This window comes from Coloeus monedula (genome assembly GCF_965178545.1).
Source record: "Coloeus monedula genome assembly, chromosome: 26".
NCBI lineage: Eukaryota > Metazoa > Chordata > Aves > Passeriformes > Corvidae > Coloeus > Coloeus monedula.
In genome coordinates, this window is record NC_138806.1 from 2152926 (window position 1) to 2175775 (window position 22850).

At 51.6% G+C, this 22850-nt stretch overlaps 1 protein-coding gene across 1 annotated transcript in view; it reads left to right on the plus strand.

Annotated features, from left to right (window-relative positions):
• Positions 1–19352, plus strand: part of NSF (N-ethylmaleimide sensitive factor, vesicle fusing ATPase) — a 74172-nt gene extending 54820 nt beyond the window's left edge. Inside the window, exons 16-21 of the mRNA XM_082297131.1 lie at positions 1095–1161; positions 1351–1430; positions 9355–9489; positions 10302–10415; positions 17290–17345; positions 17736–19352. Of these exons, the coding sequence (XP_082153257.1) occupies positions 1095–1161; positions 1351–1430; positions 9355–9489; positions 10302–10415; positions 17290–17345; positions 17736–17751 (468 nt within the window). The 3' untranslated portion in view covers positions 17752–19352. The remainder of the gene's footprint in view (positions 1–1094; positions 1162–1350; positions 1431–9354; positions 9490–10301; positions 10416–17289; positions 17346–17735) is intronic.
• Positions 19353–22850: the final 3498 nt, after the last annotated feature.

Sequence of the window (22850 nt, forward strand, 5' to 3'; positions counted from 1 at the left end):
CCTAATATCCCATCTAACCCTGCCCCCTGTCAGTTTGAAGCCATTCCCTCCTGTCCTGTCACTCCAGACTCTTGTCACAGTGTTTTTGTGGCACTGGCACTGAGGGACTCGGGGGAGGTTTCAAGACTCCATCCCGGTTGGGTCTGGTGTGTGATCCTGGCAAACAGTGGGGCAGAGCAGAGCTGGGATGAGCAGGGCTGGAGCTCTGCCTGTGGAGGTGGAGGCAGGAAGGGCTTAGGGCTGCCCTTGGGGAGAACAGATCCTGCCTGAGTAGGACTAGGACCAGTTCTGAGGTGGGGTCTTTGGCTAAACAAGAACTTTAACAACATGGGGAGCTGAGGAATGTGAACGAGTTGAACATTGTCATTTCTTGAAGCAGCCCAGCTCTTACTCTTCAGGGTGAATGGTACTGAATGGGGCATGGGAGTGGATGTTACTCTGATCAGCTTGGTGCAGGCTTGTAGAGTTTCTAAGGGAGGGAAGGTGCTTAGGAGAAGCAATGCGCTCGTGACTGGGGGTCCAGTTTGTGGCTTGGATTCCAAAAGGAGCCTTTTGGATTCACTGGAATCAGGGTTTGCTGGAGGCAGGGCCACCACTGCTCACATCCAGAGCTGTGCAGGATGCTCTGTGCTGCTCCAGGAAGGGTGACTGGAGCTGAGATCCAGACCTGAGTCAGTCCCTTCTCCCTGCAGGGTGCTGTTCTGGACAGTACCCAGTATCCAGCCTGAGGAGAAAAAAAATCACAGCTGTGTTACAGTTGTGGAGGTTCTCTGTGTGTGTGTCACATTCTCAGTGTTGCCCCAGCTCCAAAAACAGAGGAATGGTGCTGGTTTGTCCTTGGCTTACAGTGAACCTCAGGGCAGCTGTTTGTTGCTAAGGGTGGGGGGGTAAATGAACCAATAAACTGAGTTTGTGGAGATGGCAGTGTTTTATTGCCTGCAGGGAGCCTGATCTCTCAGTACCTGCCCGTTTCATTCTCAGTTTATTCCTCTCAGTGCTGCTGTGTTCAGCTGAACCCACATCAGCAGGCCCAGCTGTGGCTGTTGTAGTCCTGTGGCTGAGGTTTAACACTGAGATATTTTGCTGTTTTTCAGATCTTTGATGATGCCTACAAGTCCCAGCTCAGCTGTGTTGTCGTGGACGACATTGAGCGACTTTTAGGTGAGTCAGGAAGAGGGAGAGCTGTGCTGGCTGCTGCAGAAATATTGATGTATTTGCAATGCTGAAACACTGCAAACTGGAAATTATCTGGACCCATTTACTTCAGGAGCATTGAGCTGGTTTGGATACAGTGAAGTGGCTTAAGTGTGCATCTGCTCCATGGGTGTTAAAATGCTTTTTTCCTTTCAGATTATGTCCCAATTGGACCTCGGTTCTCCAATCTGGTCTTGCAAGCCCTTCTGGTGCTGCTGAAGAAAGCCCCCCCTCAGGTAAGGCAGGGATGCCCTGTTCCTGCAGGAATTGGGACAGTGGGAGCTTTGTGTCTGGCTGAGAGCTGCCAGGGGTATTGATGCTTTTGTCTGAGTCAGCCACGTTAATCCCAGCCTGCTGCTCTTCATTCACTTGGACATTTCTGGGATAACCACAAGAGATTCAACTTGAAATATCTAATTAATGGGGCCTGAATCTTCTGCAGTTAGTCCTAAAAATACTGGCTAAGGAAACCAGTTTAACCTTCACCATGTAAAGCTGAATTGTGCCAGCTGCCTGCCCTCTGAGGAGCTGTTCAGGCCAGATCCACCCCTGGCTCAGCCACGTGCTCCCTCCCTATTTATAAATCAATTTCTGTGTAATCTGTGATTGTGGCTGTCAGGGGTTTAATTTGTTCTTGACTTGAAATGATCAGGTGTTAATTACAGTGACTGAGGGAAGCTTAAGATCTTGCCTCTCGTGCTGATCCTGTCTGTTTGCACTTTGTGGCTCGATGAGATTTAAGAACATCACAAGTGCTGAGGGTTCTGCAGCTCATGCTGAGTGAGACAGGCAGGCAGGGACTCCTTTCTTGTTTGGCATTTTCCTGTCGTTCACTGCGTTTCTGCTCCGTGTGTGAGAGTATCTGCATGAATAAATAACATCAGAACAGGAACACCTTGAAAGTTGGTGTCAGGAAAAAGCAGAGAAGCACAGTCTGGGCGGAGTCAGTTTTTTGTCATGTTTAATATCCTGGCCCAGGAGCGTGTGCGTGAGTGTTGTTTTCATTAGAGAGTTTGGTGAAAAGACCTTTCAAATCCAGGACTTTGAACTAAATTGTAATGCTACAGGCCCTGAGTTCCCCGTGTGACTGTCAGCCTGGAGAACAAAGATTTTCCCAGTGAGCTTTCTAGGCCACGTGGAGTCTGTAACACAACAGCATCCAAGTTTTATCACATGCTTGGAACACAACAGCTCCTGTGTGGAGCAGCCCAGCCATTCCTGGTCACATCATCTCCTGTAATCACTGACCTATTGCAGGCTGCTCCACAGTGCCAGGACATGGTTGTTCCCATAAATCAGTAGGGAAAATAGAACTCGATTTGGTTCGACTTTCAAAGGAACTTAAAGTGTTAAATTGTCCATTTGCCCATTGCATCCTGAATGTGGGCTGCTGCTGGGCTGCCCTTTGGGTGGCACCTGGGGCTCCCAAGAGCAGGACACGGGCTGGAGCTCACAGATATTTGCCAAGTTTGTGCTTGTTGCAGAGATTTGTACTCAGCAGGGTTTGAAATGCCCTGGGGGCTGGGAGACTCTGGCTTGACAGCCAATATTATGGTGACTTAAGCCATAAATTGTTGGAGGGTAGAGAGTGAGTTTGCTGAGGAAATGTCACTGGTTGATTGATCATGTGGGGGTTTTATATTTTTTTTTCTAAGTGTCCACTGTTGGCTGTGTGGGAATCAGGACGTGGGGTGAGCTGGGCCCTTTGGGCTGCCCTGCTGTGGCAGTTCTGGGGACAGGGTTCTTCCTGGTGTGTTTGTAGTGAGTTCCCTGGGATAGCCATGGCGTGTGGGGATCTTTTGCATTTAAAAAACCACAGCTGTGTGTAAGAAGTAGAGTTGTGCAGGAAAAGGCCTTTTCTGCTGTGACTGTTTACTGTGAAAAAGGTTGGGTTTGGGCACGGAGACTTGGGGTTTTTGAACTCAAGTGAGGAACCCACAATGGGGATAATCCTGAGGGTTAATCAACACCTTCCGAGTTCCCTCTGAGATTACAAATTCCCTCGAGGAGCAGTTTCTTTGGAAGGAATGGTTGGTCTCATGGGGTTGCTGTAATTTGAGGTGCAGATACAGGCCCTAAACGCATGAACAGCATCAGTGGCACTGACCTGCTCCATGGGGTCAAAGCACCATGGAGTTCTGTGGGACTGGGACCATGGTTTAGCATCATTCCTTGTAAAAATGGGATGTCCTGGGACATCCCTGTGCTGAGAGGAGTTCTTGGCAGGATGCTGGGGAGGCAGTACTTGTTCCCCTTTGCTTCAGCGTTTCACTCGTGGGGGGCCCTGAAATACTGAGCTGATTTCAAAGAATCATGGGATGGTTTGGGTTGGAAGGGACCTTAAAGCCCATCTCATTCCACCCCCTGCCATGGGCAGGGACACCTTCCACTCTCCCAGGTTGCTCCAAACCCCATCCAGCCTGGCCTTGGACACTTCCAGGGATCCAGGGATAGCCCCAGCTTCTCTGGGCACCCTGTGCCAGGGCCTCCCCACCTCCACAGGGAAGAATTTCCTCACGATATCCCATCTCTCCCTGCCCTCTGCCAGTGGGAAGCCATTCCCCCTTGTCCTGTCACTGTATTATCCCCTTGTCCCAAGGCCCTCTCCAGCTCCCTTGGAGACTGGCAGGGCTCAGGGCAGGGAATGACGGAGCAGTGGGAGCGGGGGGCGGATGCAGCGCGGCCGCTCCCATTGCTGTGGCCCAGATTATGAATTCCCTGGGCTGTCACATCACTTGCAGGGATATTCTTGATGTGCAGGCAGCTTCCTGCAATCACTGTAGGCTCCGTGTGGAAGAGAAGCGTTTCTGGGATGAAATGTTATTAATTATGCATCGAGGTGCGTGTCTCTCTTGAATTGGCGTAGGGAAGCTGCCTCGCAGGCTCCCCTCTTCCGAGGGAGGCTGGATTATTGGAACGTGGTGTGGGAAGGATAAACACTTGAAGGTTCTGGTTTTCTTTTGAGAGTAAACACTTTAGACTTTAAATAAACTAGAAACCTCTCTGAGCTCGCTTTAAATTGCCAGTCACAGCTCCTGCTTGTGGTTCCACTCTGCAGTGTTAAATAGTGCTATCTGTTACTGTTGCTTCAAGAGGACTGAAAACCATTGCATTTTGTTTAGCATCTTTTTTTTTTTTTTAAACCAATTAAAAATCTTTTCTGAAATGCCTTGAAGAGAAGAAAATAAACCATGTTCTCTTGGGTCTTTAATTCAATCAAGTTTGCCTGTGTTGTGCAGGAGCAGGGACTGGGGGATGGAAAGGCTGAAAAGGGCTGTCTCAGCAGGGAGCCAAGCGGGAGAAAAGGACTTCCCTGAGAACTGAGCAGCAGCAGCTCCCAAAGCCGGGGCTGCTTCATCTACATGCAGAGTCACACAGGGCCTGGAGGCGCTCCCCAGCCCCACGGAGGTTCACATGTGCTTCCCTGCTGCTTCCCAACAATCGGCCGGGCGGGAGGGACCCTTGGCATCCCCGCGTGGAGCCAGAGCGGGGCACGGGCTGGGCAGGGTCAGGGAATGTCTGCCTGAGCAAGGTGCTCTCCAAGGGACACCCACTCCTGGGGCTGCCCTTCCACAGCTCCCAGAGCCCCCAGCTCCTTTTCTCACTGGGACACTGGAGGCTTTTGCCACTTGATGAAAGTTAAGGGGGAATAATCTCCTTGTTTGATATAATCCCGGATGCATTCCTGATTCCACATCCCTTGGTGTGAACTGGAAGCAATTCCAGTCACCAGTGTTGCTACCTCTGTGTGCATAAACCTGGGGAACTGTGTTTCTTCCTTCACACGTGAGGAATTCCCAAGTCCCCACACACAAGGATAATGGTGTCCAAGGGTCCTGAGCCCAGTGAACAGCTGGTGAGTGATGGAGGCACCTCAGTGCCACCAGTGCCTGGCTCCAGCAGAGCTCAGGCTCCCCTTGCCTGGGGCTGGCTGGATTTGCTGAAATTCCGTAATTGGAGACTCCACTGATGTGTTGAGGCTCCAGTTACTCACAGCAGAGTCTGTAACTGTGGCATGTTCTAGTTCCCCCTGGGCAGTGGTGTGGTGTCTGCTGTGGCAGAGGAATCCATCCCGGTGCTGGAAAATTTGCTTGGTTCAAATGGCTTCTTTAAGTCCCACAGTTCTGTGCATGGCAACATCCTTCAGTCGGGTAAAATCCCTGCAGCAGAGGGGGCAGCTCCAGGGTCATCCCTCTTCTAGAAGGCAGCAGGGCAGGACACACACCTCTGTACTGTCCCTCTGTCAGCACAGAGGGATCTTGGGCTCCAAATTGGGGCACTTTGCCTAAAAATGGACAGGATGAATCCAGGCCTGAGGCTGTGCCTGTGTCTGATCTCTGGTGATGGAAGAACTGGGCTGGGACTGCCCTGGTCATGCATCCAACACCAAATGATCTTAGGCTGTTCCTCCTTCCGTGGTAATGTATTCACATGTTCTGCCTGATTTTTGGAAGTTCAGCTTGAATCCTGAGTTTCTATGGACTGACCATGTGGCTCATTGCCTTCACTGTGACTGCTGTAGAAATTAAGGATCAAAAAAAGTGCATTCTTCTGAAAATTTGGCCGCTTCAGCAGTACCTGGAACCCTGTGCCATGTGCTCTGGGATGACCCTGCTGGAGCAGGGAGTTGTACCGTGGCCCCTTCCAGCCTGAGCCATTCTGGGATCCTGTGACAAGAACAAATCCCAGGATCTCCTGTGGTGTGTGTCAGTGCAGAGGAGCTGGGTGAGGGCAGCTCTTCCAGTTTGCCTTGGTGGCTTTTCCTGCTGCCTCGATAATTCCTGGGGCAAACAGTGCTGCCCTGGGGGTTCCCATTTGTTTGTTGAGTTGCCTGAAAGTTTGAGGAGCTCGAGGGACTCCTGCCCTGTCAGTGCTGGGGGGTCACAGTGGCTGCTTTCCAGGGGTCAGGTTTAAAGGCAGGGAGTTGAAGGCATGGCTTCTTCTGAGGAAAGCAGGGAAAAATCAGGATCTTTTGGGTGGAGCTGTTAAAAATTTGAAGCACTTTTGCAGAGTAGCCATCTGTTCTGAGGAGCTCCCAACCACGTCAGTGGTTCAGGGACCTGGGAATAGATTTTAACAGAGATATCTAAAAATTGCTGATGGATCTGCCCTCTGGGAACTCATCCTGGTGCTTTTCAACCTTGTTAAGCCTTTCCTTTCTTAGCGCTGTCTTTGCCTGAGTCCAGCCGAGCTGTTGGTGAGAGCAAACCCCCTTTAGTTGAGTTTATCTGATGTTTGATAATTCCATCTTGTGCTCCCTGGTTTCTGTAATGACAAGCAGCAGTTTCCCCCTCATCTCCTCTATACCACCTATGATTTTACAAACCTCTCTGTTTTTACCAAGGATCTATTTAGGGAAGTTATTCCATATTTCTGACCATCCCCAGTGCTTTCTCTGACTTCTCCAACTAAACAGAATCCTAGAATCATGGAATGGGGTTTGGGTTGGAAGGGACCTTAAAGCCCACCCAGTTCCACCCCTGCCATGGGCAGGGACACCTTTCACTGTCCCAGGGTGCTCCAAGCCCCATCCAACCTGGCCTGGGACACTTCCAGGGCTGGGACAGCCACAGCTTCTCTGGGCACCCTGTGCCAGGGCCTCCCCACCCTCACAGGGAGGAATTCCTTCTTAATACCCAAACTAACCCTCCCCTCTGGCAGTGTGAATCCATTACCCCTTGTCCTAAGTCCCTCCCCAGCTCTCCTGGAGCCCCTTTAGGCACTGGAAAGGGCTCTAAGGTTTCCCCAGACTCTCCTCTTCTCCAGGCTGGACACCACCAGCTCAGAAATGATGGATTTGGAGTTATATTTGAAACAGGAAGGAGCTCCTGGGTTCATGTGGCAGAATGATGATCCTGCTTTGCTCTTTTCCCATTCCAAAACTGTCCCAGTGGTCGCACACTGAGTGAGATTGAGCTGGTGTTCCCACAGAATTCCCACAGGGACCGGTGCCAGTGGTTTTCCTCAGTGGTCCCAGGGCTTTGGAGCCATTTCTGTGTGTGCAGCAATCGCCCACTGCCCTGATGAGCAGTGGGTTTGGGTCCAGCTGACTCAGTGTGGCACTGGGTGGGTTTGCCACGACTGACCTGGTCCTTTAGGGAATGTTTGCTGGATGAGTCCACAGCGTGGGCAGCTTTCCTGGGAGGAGGAATGTGTCATCTGGACTCTAATAACTGAGAAGGAAAGGCCAAGAGCAAGATCAGTTGTGGACACCTGAAGTGCCAGGAGGTAAAACTCCCCTCACTGGTGACATTCCTGTGCTGCCTGTGTCCTTTCCTGATGAACCTCCAAGCTAGATTCCATTTTTATTGCAATCAGGCACAGACTTCATTAATGTACGAGGGCAGCATCCCTCAAGCAGCCACTCTGAGGCAGTTATCCCCTTGATTGATGCCTGATCAGTGTGCCAGGCACTGTACACATGCTGGGAGCTATATTTGGGGAACAGACACTGCTTGGGTGCAGCTGAGCAGTTTTTCCCCTCTAAAATGCTCATAGTTCATGGGAAACTGTTATTAACACAGCCCCTTGCCCAAGCTGTTCAGGATTTTGAGAGTTCCATGCAGTAATGAACATGTCTTTAGGAGAATCACTTGTGAAGCAGATGGGTCTGGGTAGTACAGCACTTGCAGGAGGGGTTGTTCTGTGTTTTAGAGGTCTCAGTTCAGGGCAGGGGTTTGTCCTTGGCTTCCTCTGTGCTGTGGTGCCTCCTGAGCTGCAGACGGGGATTCACGCAGGAGGGGCAGCACAGTGTGGCACCCGTGACCTGGGACATGCTCTGGTTCTGCCTGCCAGATGTTCCTTTTGCTCTCTTGGGCTAAAGCCAAACTTGGAGTGAGCACTTTAGCTCATTCCCAGTTCAGGATCTTTCTCAGTGTCCAGCACCTGGAGCAGGAGCAGAATCTGTTCAGTGAGTGCAGGGGAAGAACAGAGCCCGTGAAGAGGCACTGTCTGCATCAAAGATGTGTTTAAAGAGGTTTTCATCCTCTGTCAAGGGAATGCAAAGCAGTTACAGGATTCATTCTGGGAATCATTTTTAGGGTTTTTTTCTGTTTCTATAATGATGAAGTTTTGCATCATGAAATTGAAATACAGAACTTGCACAGAATCACAGAATATCCTGAGTGGGAAGGGACCCCCAAGGACCATCAAATCCAGCTCCTGGCCCTGTACAAACACCCCAACAATCCCACCGTGTGCCTGGGAGTGTTGTCCAAACTCTACTGGAGCTCTGGCAGCCTTGGGGCCGTGCCCATTCCCTGGGGAGCCTGGGCAGTGCCCAGCACCCTCTAGGTGGGACCTGGAAATTCACTTCACTCTTGGAGCCTCAGCTAAACTTCTTGTACAGCAAAAGAGGAGGGTCCTTGGCCAGCCAGGCCTCTCCCAGCCCATGGGCTCCCTGTGTACTGGGACAGAAGAGGGACTGATAATCCTGCCTGATAATCCCAGCAGCTCCTTCCATCAGCTGGTGTTGATCAGTGTCCAAACCCCTCACAGGGAAATTCAAACAGCAGTGGAAAGGGCTCTGCAAGGTGAACAAACAGCAGCGGATTTGCATTTGCAGCTGATGTTTTCCACAACTTGCTCTATTATTCATAAGCCCTGTTGCTGCCTGGGCTGACTTGGGGTTGGTCTGGGCACTCTGGATTGGGAATTGGAGGCTGCTGGAGTGGGGCTGTCCCGTACAGCTGCAGGGGGAACTCAGGGACTCACAGCAGCCTCTGCTCAAAAGCCTGAGCTGGAAATCCACTGTGCAGGAGCAGGGAATTCACTGTACCCACAGATTCCTAAAGACAGTCTGCTCCCCTGAGAAGTCATTTGTAATTCAGCTTTTGGGAGTGGGAGTTTGCTCAGGCTTTTAAATTTAATGAGGATCCTGCTATTTATGATGCTGGGTTCAGAAGGAGCTGTGAGTGTGGTGGGGCTTTGTGCACTGCAATTCTTGGACCCTGTTGGTGGCATCGCTCCGAGATCTGATCCTGGTCTCCTGTGGCTGCTGTTGGCTACTTCAATTACTGACAGATTTAATCCTATTAATTTTGTTTGAAGTGGCTTTTTAAATGGCCATTTCCCACTTACCATTTGTAGCTGGCTGAACCTTCCCCAGGCTGGTTCTCTCTAGTTTTTCCTTTCCTGACTCTCGCTCCTTTGCCTGGACAGGGCCGCAAGCTCCTGATCATCGGCACCACGAGCCGCAAAGATGTCCTGCAGGAGATGGAGATGCTGAATGCCTTCAGCACCACCATCCATGTGCCCAACATTGCCACGAGGGAGCAGCTCATGGAGGCTTTAGAGGTGAGGAAAAGTTCAAGGATGACAGAAGACTCAAAATTTGCTGGAAATGAGGGGTTTTGCAGTAGCTGTGTCTGGTAACACCATCCCACTTGACATCGTGTCATAACAAAGCAGTTCTGAGGCTTTTCAATTTGCTTTTTCATGAATTAAATTAAGGCAAAATTAGAGAACTGGAGGTCTGGGGAAAGGTTTGTGGTATGGATTGGAACATTCCAAGGGCATGGAAGTGGGTAGTGAATATAATTGGGACACTTAAACTGAATTTACCTGGAGGGTGCCGAGCTCTGGTGAATTGGAACAGCATCAGCCGACGGTGTTTGGTGCTGAGGAATTATAAGTTCCTTATAAATTCCTGCCTTTAGTGTCTCCTGAACTGTGCCTCAGTGGGAATTGTAGTGAGAACTGAAGGCTGTTAATGCAAACTGAACAGGCAAATCTGTGGTGCCATAGGTAAACTTGTCCCAGTGATGGTGTCACCAAAGCCTGAGAGACAGAGACACTCCTGCAGCAGGCTTGGAAACTTCCTGTGGCTTGAGCCATTCTTTTGTTGCAGACCCTGATCTGGAGAAAACCTGGAGTGCAGCATAAAAGCACAGCACTAGCTGTTGGATAAGGGATGTTATAGAAAAAACCATTACGGAATTCAAGGAATTTTTGTTTTTGTTTTGCCTTGTCCAAGATACATTGGAACAAATCTTCCTTCTCAGCTAGTAAATGCTTCTAGCTTCCCATTCCCTTTCTCCCAAGGTAGGGACCATTATTCCTACTGACAGGCTCCTGTTGTTGACTTTTTAAAATGATTTCCCCCCCAGCTCCTGGGTAACTTCAAAGACAAGGAGCGCAGCACGATCGCACAGAACGTCAAAGGGATGCCTGTCTGGATTGGGATCAAGAAGCTGCTGATGCTGATAGAAATGTCATTACAGGTAGGAATGGTTCTGGGGAGGAAGGACTGGGGTCCTAGAGCAGTCCTGGAGGCTCCCTTCTCTGCAGACCCCTGCTGTCGGTGGGAGCTTTGCAGTGGTTTATTTGGGAAAAGAGCTGCAGTGAGGGGAAATTTTCAGAACAAAGAAATTACCACATCTTGGTCCACAGAGATCTTTAAATTTTCCCCCCCACCCTGCCCCGTGCCCATGGGCTGTTCGGAGCTGCACTTCAGAGCATCTGGCTACGGGAGGGGTTGGATTAACTCACCTTTCATGGAATTTCTTCTCTCCACCCAGCATGTTAAGATTGCAGATAGCAATCACCTCGGGTTTTTTTTAAAGAAGGTGCCTGTGCAGGTGTATGTGCTCTTTCCCTGAAGAAGATAAATCTGTCAGGCTGTTCAGCTGCTCTTCTCTTTATTTTCCACTTTCAGCACTTTAAAGAAAATAATTGCAGAGGGTAGAACTATGCAGCTCTGAGCCCTCCCCCGCAGCAGCACCCATGCCTGGAGCCAGCCAGCAAGCTCGTGCTCATGCTGACACGGGCTGAGGGTGCAGCCCTAATCCTCCCCTGACATCCCAGTGCTCCCCCAGCCCCCCCCTCTGCTCACATCAAATGGATTTAGTGCAGCTGAGTGAACTGTCCTCAGATCTTCCTCGCAGAGGCAGGGCAGAAGTGAAGAGACTTGTAGTTCAGTGCAGACAAGTCATGTACCCCTCTGTTCACTCTTCACAATTCTGTTAAAACTTGCTCAGCGCTAAGGATATGCTCTGACTGGATGTCACCTCAGGGAATAAAGTCATTTATCTAGATTACTTTTCCTCTTCTTCCTTGGCTTTTAATTCCATACCTACAGGCAAGTCAGTAAGTCATTGCTCACATGTATTAAATGGATTTAAGGGGTGCCGGGCTCTGCCACGCTCCCGTTCCCTGAGCCCTGACAATGGGTCCCTTCTTCTGACCCAGGACATATTCTTGTGCTGCTTTCACCTGAAGTGCTGCTTGTTTTCAAAGCTGAAGGTGGAGGTTCTGTAAATCCTGGGCAGTTCTGAGTTGGGAGATGGGTGGGAATGCTGACCCCAGCCCTGTTCCCAGCCTGGCCCCTGTGCCCGTTCCACTCCCTGGGGGCAGTTCTGGGCACCACAATATCACAGGGATAGAAAGGAATTAGAGAGTGTCCAACAGAGGGACCTGAAATGGTGAAGGGTGTGGAGGTGAAGCCCTAGGAGGAGCAGCAGAGGTCACTTGTTCAGCTGGAGCAGAGGAGACTGAGGGCAGATCTCAGTGTGGGCTGCAGCTCCTCCTGAGGGGCAGCTCCAATCTCTGCTCCCTGTGAGCAGGAACAGGACCCAGGGAACAGCTGGAGCTGTGTCAGGGGGATTTGGGGTGGAGATCAGGGGTGCTGGGCACTGCCCAGGCTCCCCAGGGAATGGTCCCGGCCCCGAGGCTGCCAGAGCTGCAGGAGCGCTGGGACAGCACTGCCAGGGATACCCAGGGTGGGGCTGTTGGGGTGTCTGTGCAGGGCAGGAGTTGGACTGGGTGATCCCTGTGGGTCCCTTCCCACTCCATGATTCCCACTCCATGAGCAGTGATGCTGTGGACAGAGTCCTCACCCCCCGGGGCTGTGCAGGCAAACTGCTCTCGGGCATTGGTTTTCTCAGCAGACCATTGCTGTGGTGGTGAGCCCAGGAGCTGGGCTGGGAGGGGACAGGCAGAGCTGGGACTGTGCCCTTTGTGACACACTGAACACAAACTGCTGCCACTGTCCCGAGAGCCACTGAGGGTGTCCCTTTGCTGCTCGTGGAGGGTTGGCAGCAGGGGGGTTCCTGCTCTGGCACTGGGTTCAGGTGGTTGTGTAATAGCAGAGGTAACAGCATATGGCAGCTAAATACGAACCAGCTCTGTTCCAAAAGGTCTGAGGTGTTTCCATGACTCCATCTGCTGAACTGCTATAAATACAGGAGAGCAGTGCAGGCTCTCACTGATCAGAGCTGGGATCTGGTGCACTGGAACCCAGTGAGCTCGGATCTGCCAGGCTCTTAGAGGAAAGCACAGTTGCACCAGATAAGGAGTCCAGCACTGGATCTTGTTTTCACTGAGTTGTACCACAGCTTTATAGAAGGAGATTTCAATCTGAAATCACTTAAGAATTCCAAGTGATGGATGAAATTTCTCAGAACTGAGCTGATTAGATGCCAGGTGAATGAATTCTTTATAAAAAACGTGCACAGTGTCTTCCTCTGAATCTAATGGTGGGTTTTGTTTTGTTAAAGCAGTGACCCCGCTCTCTGCTCTCTGCAGGGATTCCTGGGCTGGTCAAATGACTTCCAGTGTGTTTCAGACGAAAGTCACACTGAACCAGACCCTCGATATCAAAATCCTTTCTTGGGGTACCTGAACTGCTCTGGTGCCCTGGGTGAATTGTCACCTTGTTTATGAGCTGTGTAACCCCACATGTTCTGGCAGCCTAATTTCCCCCAAACTCTGTTTATTGCTCTTCCTGGCCTGCTTTAATGCCAGCTGCTGGTGTTTGGTGTCACATACTTTGGTCATTTGTGTACACTGAATATCCTGGAATATGATTCTGTTCTTGTTCAAATGAAGCCTTTGATCGCTGGATGCGCTCAGGATTTGCCATGTGAATCCACAAGTGTTTGCAGTGGCCTTGGCTGCAGTACAGGGCCACCTCCAGGGCTCTTGGGTCCCATGCTGGTTTCACCCTGCCCTGGGTACTGCTGGATACCTGAACCTTCCCTTTCCATGGCTGGGGGCTGGTTCCTCCTGTTTCCTCTCCCTGCCTGTCTTTTTGCTTTTGTACCTTGCTGGCAGCACTCCCAAAGCCAAGGTCTCTCCTCCTTGGAGCAGGAGCCTGGATGAGCCAGGCAGTGTTCCAGAAAGGCCCTTCTGGCACCTCCAGGGTTTCCTGATTTGGTAACTTCTGTTTAGCATAAATAGTCAGCATAAATAAAACTTAATCTAAGCTGCTTGTGTTCAATGTATCTTAACTTCCATTGGAACTTATTTTGAAAGATCACCCCACGATACTGCCTGCTTTATTTTAAACCAAACACTGCACGTGGACATGCTGAGGGTTTGGGTTCATGGCAGGCTTTTGGGAGCACTGAGGGCTTGTCACATCGTGGTGGAGGATCTCCTTCTCTGGACTGGAGATTAACAACCTCCCTTCAGTTCCTTTGTTTCCTGAGGGGTCCTGGATGTCCTGAGGATGCTGCACTAGCCAGGAAGGAACATCCATGTTCCTGCCATCCCTCTGAGCTCTGTCACAGAGTCAGTCCCCACGCTGCTGTTCCAGAAAATTTTCCCCCCAGTTTGGCAGCAGCACTTCCCATTTCACAGAGCACCAGAGGGTCTGTCCGGAGTCCTGAACCTGCTTCCTCTGTGCTCCACTGACTCCATCTTCTGCTCCTTCCCGGGCAGATCAGCCTCTGGGGTTTGTGCCTGCATTTTCAATAAGCAATTTGATCAAGTTTGAGTCTTTGTGGCCTTTCAGCTGCCAGCTGTGGTCTTTTGGACAAGGTGCTGCGTGTGCAGGTAAATGCTGCTCCTCCCCAAGAGCCAGTGCAGGTTATGGACTCGGTGTCCAGGTGGAGAGGGGTAGGAGGCAGTATCTTCCATTTGGGAAGCAGAGCACTGGCCTTGGCAAGTTTGAATTCCAGCTGGTGGCTTTAGAACAGCTTTTCTGAGGACGAAGAGATTTGTTTGTATAAAACTGTGTCAGATCGTGTTGGGTTTTTAGCAGAACTCCCTGGCTGAACCTTTGTTATTTCCTGGTTGGGATGGGTTCCCATGGTTTCCTAAGGTTTCATCTCAGCATCTGCTCTGAAGAAGCCCTTTCAGAAGCAGACACGTTCAGTGCACCTACAAACACACCCTCTGACTGTCTGAGGAGTCCCTTTCCAGGCAGCTGTCTGTACTGGTGGTGGGGCTGTCCCTGCCCAGGTGGAGGAGCTGGCATTTCCCTTGTTGAACTGCATGAGGTGTGTGTGGGGCTGGTCTCCCTCCAGCCGAGGCTGGCTGAGTGGCAGCACCACCAGTGGGTGCAGGACTCCCCTCTCCTGATCTTGTGTCCCCTGCAGGCTCAGGGTGTGCCTGGCCCCAGCCCTGCTGGTTACTCAGGAGGTTAAGGACTGTTGGCTCCCAGGGGGATGCCTGGCACATGGGCACACGTGGACTTCTGCCCCTGAGCCCAGCTCCTGGGGCCCAGCTGCTTGACTGGTGTTCAGTCCATTGTGTTTGGCCTGGAAATGACACTTTGTTCATGGACCCACCTGGAGCTGGGGTCGGGCTTTATCCAGCACTTGCCATTCCAGGAACATTCAGAAATTCAGAAAGGGAGCTGGAGGTGTCACAGGACTGTAGGATAAACGAGGTCAGAATGCACCTGAAGGTCTCATCTGTTGGCTGTCAGGAAAGGAGGGGAGGATGTCAGGCACTGCCCAGGCTCCCCAGGGAATGGGCACAGCCCCGAGGCTGCCAGAGATCCCAGGGAGGCACAGGGAGGGATTGTTGGGGTGTCTGTGCAGAGCCAGGAGTTGGACTCCATGATCCTTCCCCATGGGTCCCTTCCCACTCAGGCTGTTCTCTGATCCAGTCCAACCTCCTGCTGCAGCAGGATCAGCCACGGGGGCAGAGCAGAGCCCTTTGGTGGGGAAGGCTCGGGACCCTCTGCCAGGTGAGGGTCCCGTGCTGGGTCTGGTGGTGTGGACTGTACCTGTGGATGCCCCCAGAGAAAGGGGATGTCCAGGTAGTCAGAGCTCAGGGTTCATGTGCATGTGCTCCTGTCCCAGCTGCCCTCAGCGTTTCTGACAGAACCAACGAGTCACTAAGGTGGGGAAAGCCCCCCTGAGTGTTCCCTCAGCACTGCCAAGGCCACCACTGACCATGTCCCCAAGTGCCACATCCCCCACAGAAACGGGAGAGCTGGCACAGTGACAGAGGAGCTTTTCCTGGTAGCCAGGTGTCAACTGGGAGAGGTTGTGGAGAAGGTTTAGGCTGGAGGGACCCTGCAGAGACCCTCTCTCTGGTCTCCTGTTTGGTGGTACCACAGCCCCTCTCAGTCCCTGGGTATTTCACATTCCAAACTCTGTAGGAGGGGGGTCTTGACCTTTCTTCTCTTCCTGGACCCTGACTATTGCCAGTGTTCTTTGCTGCTTCAACCCCAAATGAAATGTTCGGCGAGTCTCAGGAAGTTCCTCTAAATCTTCTTGTTTCAGTGAATTTATTTTTCTGATCTAAAAGTAGCTCAGCAGTTGGTACTGAGGAACTGGCCTTGCTCTCCTATCTCACAGCCATGGGAAGTTTTACATTTTGAGGCTTTTCTTAGCACAAAGGAGAAATTCTTGCTGGCTCTTTCTCCCCCACATTGCTGGGGACACTGTTGTTGGTTTAGGATTTATTTTCTTCTGAGCTGTTTTTGAAGGCATTTGTGTTGCCCTCTGTTTCAGCAGTCAGAGTTTTAAATAGATGGCTTCTTCACATCTGGAATGGGAAGAAATTTTTCTTTAGGGATGTTAAATGTGAAGGAGGAAATCCAGAGCCCACGTTCAGCCTGGCTGGTGGGAGGCCAGGGCAAAGGCTGACACTTTGCTTCCCCCCTCCAAGGATGAGTCTCAGGTTTATGTTTTAAGTAGAGACTTGTCTCTATTGCCAAGTGGGTGATGGAGCTGGAAGTTGACTTCATAGATTGATGTACTGGGTGTTCCCAGAATGGACCCCCTCTATTGTCACAGTGAGGTGAAGGTATGGGATGGTGGTGGAGACTGCAGAGGGAAGCCAGGTGGGAGCTTCTAGGACACAAGAGCTGTTGGAATACATGACAAAGACTCTGACAACCAGCAGCCTCTGATTTCCAAATGTTTCTAGTCCTCACTCACTGTATTTTGGTGCAAATCTAAGGAAGATTTCCCTGGAGTCATTCCATGAAAGGATCAGCAATGTCATGCACCAGCACAGGGCACAGATCCAGCTACACCTGGTGTCCTCCAGTGGCAGCTTGAGTCTCTCCTGAGCAGCCCTTCCTCCAGCTTCCCTGCTGTCCCTGTCCCCTGTCCTGGGGGAGGCAGGGCTGCTCCCTGGGGGCTGTTCCTGGTTGATGGATGCCCAGCACTCATTGGTGCTGCTTGTTCTGGAGCCTTGTGCTGGCTCAGCTTTGTGCTGCCCCTGCCCTGCCCTGGTGCTGCAGCTCTGGGGGAAAGGAGCACCCAGAACATCCTCAGTGCTTTTTCTCCTGTTTAATTTGCTGCCCCAGTTCTGGGAAGGGGCAGATGGAAGCAGACTGGGAGTGGGCCTGGCTGGAATTGGCAGCAGGGTGTGGGTGTGAGGTGCCATGGAAACAGTGCCTGTGTGTGCTCCCATCTCCTGCCCTGTGAACACACACAGCTTGTGCCAGTCACCTTTTCTCGTGGTGCAGGGCTGTGCCTGCCCTGGCAGCTCCAGAACGCCTGCAGAGCCAGGCTGGTCCCTGCCCAGCAAAGCAAACACAGCTCCAGCAGCCTTTGTGGCCCCAGTGCTGCTCTCTGTGACAGGGACAGCACCCAGGGAGCAGCTGGGGCTGTGCCAGGGCAGGGTTAGGGTGGATCTCAGGGAGAGGTTCTTCCCCCAGAGGGTGCTGGGCACTGCCCAGGCTCCCCAGGGAATGGTCCCGGCCCCGAGGCTGCCAGAGCTGCAGGAGCGCTGGGACAGCGCTGCCAGGGATACCCAGGGTGGGGTTGTTGGGGTGTCTGTGCAGGACAGGAGTTGGACTGGGTGATCCCTGTGGGTCCCTTCCAGCTCAGGATATTCCAGGATTCTGTGCTTTCCTTTTGGGCTGCTTGCAGGATTGCACTAATGGGGATCTGTTTGTTTGGTGTTTAGATGGATCCTGAGTATCGAGTGAAAAAGTTCTTGGCTCTTCTGAGAGAAGAAGGAACGTAAGTACTTTTATTTTAAAGCAGTGTTTAAATTCTCCTTTCTGCTCAGAAACGAGCTGCTCTGAGGGGAACCTGCAGTGGGGTGTGTCTGCTTTCATTGTTGGCCCCTCTGTATTGTCAGAGCTGCACCAGATCAGTTCTTAACAGGAATTTGGGAGGGAGGAGGTCCTGGAAGTTTGGGAACCTGCATGCCTGAATTCTCTGCTTTTCTGAATTTACCCTTAACTTTAAAGTGTGCATGAGATAATGAGCCAAAATTTACCTTTCTTTAACTAAAGTAAATCAAAAGAGATTCTGCTTGAGTTAAAATCCAGCTGTTTATCTGAAATCTGGAATTTGATTTCTTGTGTCTCCTGTCTGAGAGAAGGATGTCCTACTCTTTCCCCATAGGTGCTACAGGGAGTAGTTGAGCCCAGTGGGACAGTGGCATTTCCTAGAGAATGATGTACATGTAGGGCAGTACCTGTGCTGGGGAAACTCACACCACTATCTATCCTGGCTACATGTGAGTGGGTTCCAGTGTGTGCTTGATGCTTTATACATGTGCATGATGCTTTCCTGATGGATTTGGCTTCTTTTGCAAAAGTCCCTACCCTAGACTGACGGTGGACCAAGTGCAAGATCAACAGCTGGAAAAGTGACCAACCTGGAGAACAAACACTGGGATCTTTACTCTTCTGTGCTCAACACACTGGACAAAGTGAAATGCTCCCCTGTTCCCCAGAGCCCCACGTGGAACCTGCATGTGTAGTGCAATAGAGTATCTTTATTCTTTGTCTTTAATATTCTGATGTCATGTGGAAGTGTCTCCTAGAACACTGTGCTTCTGTCTCTGTGCAGCCAGGCTGCATTTAGGGGTGAGCAGGGGGGAATGTCCTGTGAGGTCTGGGGCTGACCCTCACTTGTGTCCAGCATTCCTGCGGTCAGAGAGAGATCCTGGCTTCCAATAAACCTGCTGGTCTGGTGGAGGGATGTTGAAGCACTGCTCTGTCTTACCCTGGTCAGGTGAAGGCTTTCTTGTGGTGTCATCGCAGCCCTCACTGAGCTCTGAGCCAGACCCACACCCCACAGACAGTGCCCACAGGAGTCCAGCTCCAGGGCTGCTTGGATGCTGCGTCCACTTTATTTATATCCAGGTATTTTGGAGCCTGATGGGACTCTGCTGGTGGCACTGGGCACTGGAAGAGGGCAGGGAAGTGTTGATCAGAGTAGAGGAAGTTTCCAAATCCAGTATTTAAGGCATCAAATCTTGTTAATTCAACAACAGTTTTCGAGATGCTGGTTCCAGCCTCCAGCTCTTCCTGAGTTCCTGTAGTTGGCAGCTCTGGTATCCTCCAGCCTCGTTTTATCCCTTTTCCCTGCCATGTTACCAAAGGTTGAAACTCCTCCTTAGAGACAGAGAGGAAGCCAAGCTCTGCAGGTGCACGAGATGTGTGTTGCCATGTTTTTGCACTGAAATAAAGGAATGTATCAAACCTTGCTCCGTGGCCCTTCCCAGCTCCCGTGGCCTCAGGGAGACGCTGTCCTGAGGCTGCTCCCCCTGGGCTCCACTCCTTCCATAAAGTTCCTGGAACATACCTCAGTGTGGTGGGGCATGAAATCAAAGCCATTTAGCAGATCTTAGTCAGTGTAGCTTCCTAAACTTGACCAGACCCACTGTAAGGGCTAGCAGTGGTATCCAGAGGGGTGTTCCCGGGGAAGGAGGCTGCCCCACGTCCTTCCAGGCCGAGGTGGAGGTACTGTTGTCCTCAGTGTGTGCTCACAGCAGTCGGAGTGTTTCAGCCACTCCACTCTGCTCCTCTGGCAGTGCTGTTGTGTTGTGATGCTGTTGTGAGTCCCAGTGGTGGTTCCCTCTCATTTTGTGTATGATCTTGTGAATTTATTTGTTCCTCCCTTCCCTCTGCCAGTCCGAGTGACAGCAGCACACAGTAACTTATATTTCAGAGTAAATGATGTAAACCTTATTGTGTCTGTGTCCAGAACTATATTGATGAATAAATATCTGGTTTAATTGCACATTCAATGGATTCAATAAAAAGCACAACTCCTTGTGATGACCTGGGTGCCATCTATGTCTGGTGCTGGTGTGTGTGAGGAGCAGAGCTGCTCCTGGGCTGCTGCTGCCACAGGGGTGCTCAGTGTGTGCCTGAGCATGGATGGGTTGAATCTACCCCAGCCTGGATAGCTGGCCCCTCTTACTCTTAAAGAAGTTGGTGAGAGGACTCTGGTCCAGCCCCTTCTGGAGCTTTGTGGGCCCTGCAGTGCTGAGGAGGCCCCACGTGTGTCTGTGTGTGTGGGCATCCCACACCTGGGGAAGGCTGGAAAACCAGGGTGGGCTGCTGGGTGTGCCATCCCACCCATTCCAACCTCTGTTCTAAGATCTCCATCTGAGATGTTTCCTGCAGGTGGCACAAGGGAAGGGCAGCACCTTCCCACCGCCTGTGTGCTCTCCATGGCTCCTCCTGGCAGAGTGGCTGTCAACGGATAATAAATGCACAATATTGCTTTCGATGTAAGGGCCAAACTCTTCACCCCCTTCCTTGCCCTGTTTCATCTTGAACCTTCCAGAAATGTGTCCCTGAAATACAGTTGTTGGCCAGAGACAGATTTGAAAGGGTTTTGATGGGGGCACAGTGTGGGGTCAGGAAGGTTTGGGGCAGGTGGGCAGACAGGGAGAGCTTCACCCCCGGAGCTGTGAAGCCCAGAGCCCTCCATGGGTCAGGTTCTCTGGTTAGTTGTCAGTGGTGGTGGCACCAGCAGAGACACCCTGTCCGTGCACATGGATCCGTGGGATGGCTTTGCATGTAAATTGGGGATCAGGGCAGGAATCCTGAGTGACTTTGTATTTTATTTTGCCCTTCAGACAGGCATATTTGAGGCCAGTGCAGTGGAAAATCGTGTGCACTTAAAAGCATTGCTAATGTGAGGGAGATGCTGCAGAAACACGCAGAGAATTATTCATGGACAGGAGAAGAGGTTTTTATATGAGAAAATTTGGGCCTTGGTCTGTCCAAAGCACTGGAAGGTGATGCAGTGGCAGCCTGTGAGTGCCTGTGGGCAGTGTACCGAGCCTAAAGCCTGCTCTGATCCATTGCTTAATTGGATCTTCTCACCCTCCACAGCTCCCTGACAGGAGGGGGCAGCTGGGGGGGTCGGGCTCTGCTCCCAGGGAACAGGGACAGGAGGAGAGGGAACGGCCTCAGGCTGGGCCAGGGGAGGTTTAGGTTGGGGAATAGGGAAATTTCTTCATGGAAAAGTTGTCCAGCCCTGGCACAGCTGCCCAGGGCAGGGGTGGAGTCCCCATCCCTGGAGGGGTTTAAGAGCTTGTGGATGTGGCACCTGGGCACAGGGGCCAGTGGTGGCCTCGGCAGTGCTGGGGATGGTTGGACTCCATGATCTTTAAGGTCTTTTCCAGCCCCAAGGGTTCCATGATTCTGTGCTGAATCTCAGTTGTGCACACTGTGCTCTGGCACTCCCTCAATCAAAATCTCAGCATTCAGCTGTAAAATATCTTCTTTTTGCCATCACTGTCTTGATTCCTGTAACAGATATCCCTGCCCATGCCCGGGGGTTGGAACTATGTGATCCTTAAGGTCCCTTCCAACCCAAACCATCCCAGGATTCCATGATTCCATGGCTGTCCCTGTCCATAAACAGCTGGATCATGGCCTCTGTAGACGTTCAGCAGCACCCTCAGAGCCAAACCACACAAGCTGGCAAGTGCATATTTTTGAATTTTTACCTTTTCTTTAATGATGTACCACAAAAAATGGAAGTTGAAATATATTTTTCTCCAAATATATATATTTATATAATATATAATCTTAGTTAACTCAAGTATATACATTGTATAATAAATAATGCTTATAAAAAGAGAAATTTTCTGAATATAAAATAAAAAAAAATCGACCTCTACAACTTTATACAAAACTTTGGATACAGCAGATTGATGGAAAAAGATCTTCCCATTCAGTGCTAGAATACCTGGCTACAGTAAAATAATTACAAGGCAATAAATGTTCTATTTAATATTAAATACCTTTTCTTGATTAAAAAACAAACAAACAAAGAAGGGATTTTGTTTAAAGTCGGGTTCTGGGAGTCTTTCCAGACACGGGGTTTAATACATACTTTAAATAGATGCATATCAGAGGACGGCGTGGCTCCGGCTGGGGGAGGCTTTTGGAGCTCTCTGGGATTTCAATTTTCGGGAGCAAGGAGGGTCTGGAGCTCGTCCTGACGCTCTGCCCGGGAGGGCCCCGGGGTTCTGCTCTCACTGAGGGCCCTCCCGTGCTCCCTGCGAGGGGTCTCACCCCTTTATTGCTCTGTGCAGCTCCAGGGGCTGCTCATTCCCTGGGGAAAGGAGTGAGTGGAGCAGCAGCCACAGCCCGAGTGGTTCCCTGGAATTCACTGACTGGGGTGTGTTTGAAGGGGGCTGTTGGTCCTGCAGCCCACCAGGACAGAGGGAGTATTTATTTTTTAATTTCATGGGTCAGTAGTCCTGGACAAGGTAAAACCCAGGGAGAGGGGATGTGCTCAGGGAGGCCTGGGGAGCAGGTGGGGGACAAACACTGGTTCTGCTGCTCTGGGATGGGCTGTGGGATGTGGGGGGGCCCAAATCCCTGCTCATGGCATGGAGCCTCCGTGCTTGGGGGGACTTCCTGAATGCTGCCAGCTCAGTAAACCCCATGGGAGGGGAAGGGCCTGCCTGGGGCTGTGCTGTGGGACCACAACTGTCTGGTGGGAGGGAGGCTGGGACAGGGATTTCCTCTCTCCCTGGAATCTCTGACATTCAGAGCTGGTGCTGCAGCTCACCTGGCAGGTAACCCATCCCCAGAGAGATCCCTGAGCTCCCTCTGGGGTGTAAAGTCCTGTTAGGGAATGCTTAGTCAATAGGTACTGCCCTGATCCTTCAAATCCTCTCCTGGGCAGCCGCCCAGTGAGGAGGTGGCTGGGGCGATGCTGTGTCCCCTGTAAGAGGTGGCAGCAGTGCCCTGTGCCCTGCTCTTGTCCTGGGCCAGGGCCAGAGGGTCAGCTCTGGGCTCTGGCTTCCTGACGTCCTCCTCAGGGCATTATAGGAGATGTGGGGCTGTGGGGAGCAGAGGGGGAGGGGGAAGGAGAGCCCACCCGTGGGCTCTGTTCGTGTGCCCAGGCAGGTTTGGTTCTCCAGCATCACCTCGGAGCAGGAAGGAGGGAGCTGGGCTGGCGTGGGGGCTCCTTTCCTCTCCCCACCACATCTGCTGAGAGCAGGACAGCAGCAGCTGGGGGAGCCCGTGTTTGCCCAGCTTTCACTCTGAAAAATCCTTTTCCACCTGACCCTCTGTGCTGGTGCCTGCAGGGGCTGGACCTGTGGTGCAGGACAGAGCTGGGAGCTTGGGGGGGCTGCTGTGGCAGCAGCTCTGCCTCGTGTGGCTGTGCCTCGCTGGGACTTTGCTGTCCCTGGTCTCTGCTGTCACCTGGGCAGCCTGTCCTGTCCCTGCTCTCCCTGTCCTGTCCCTGCTCTCC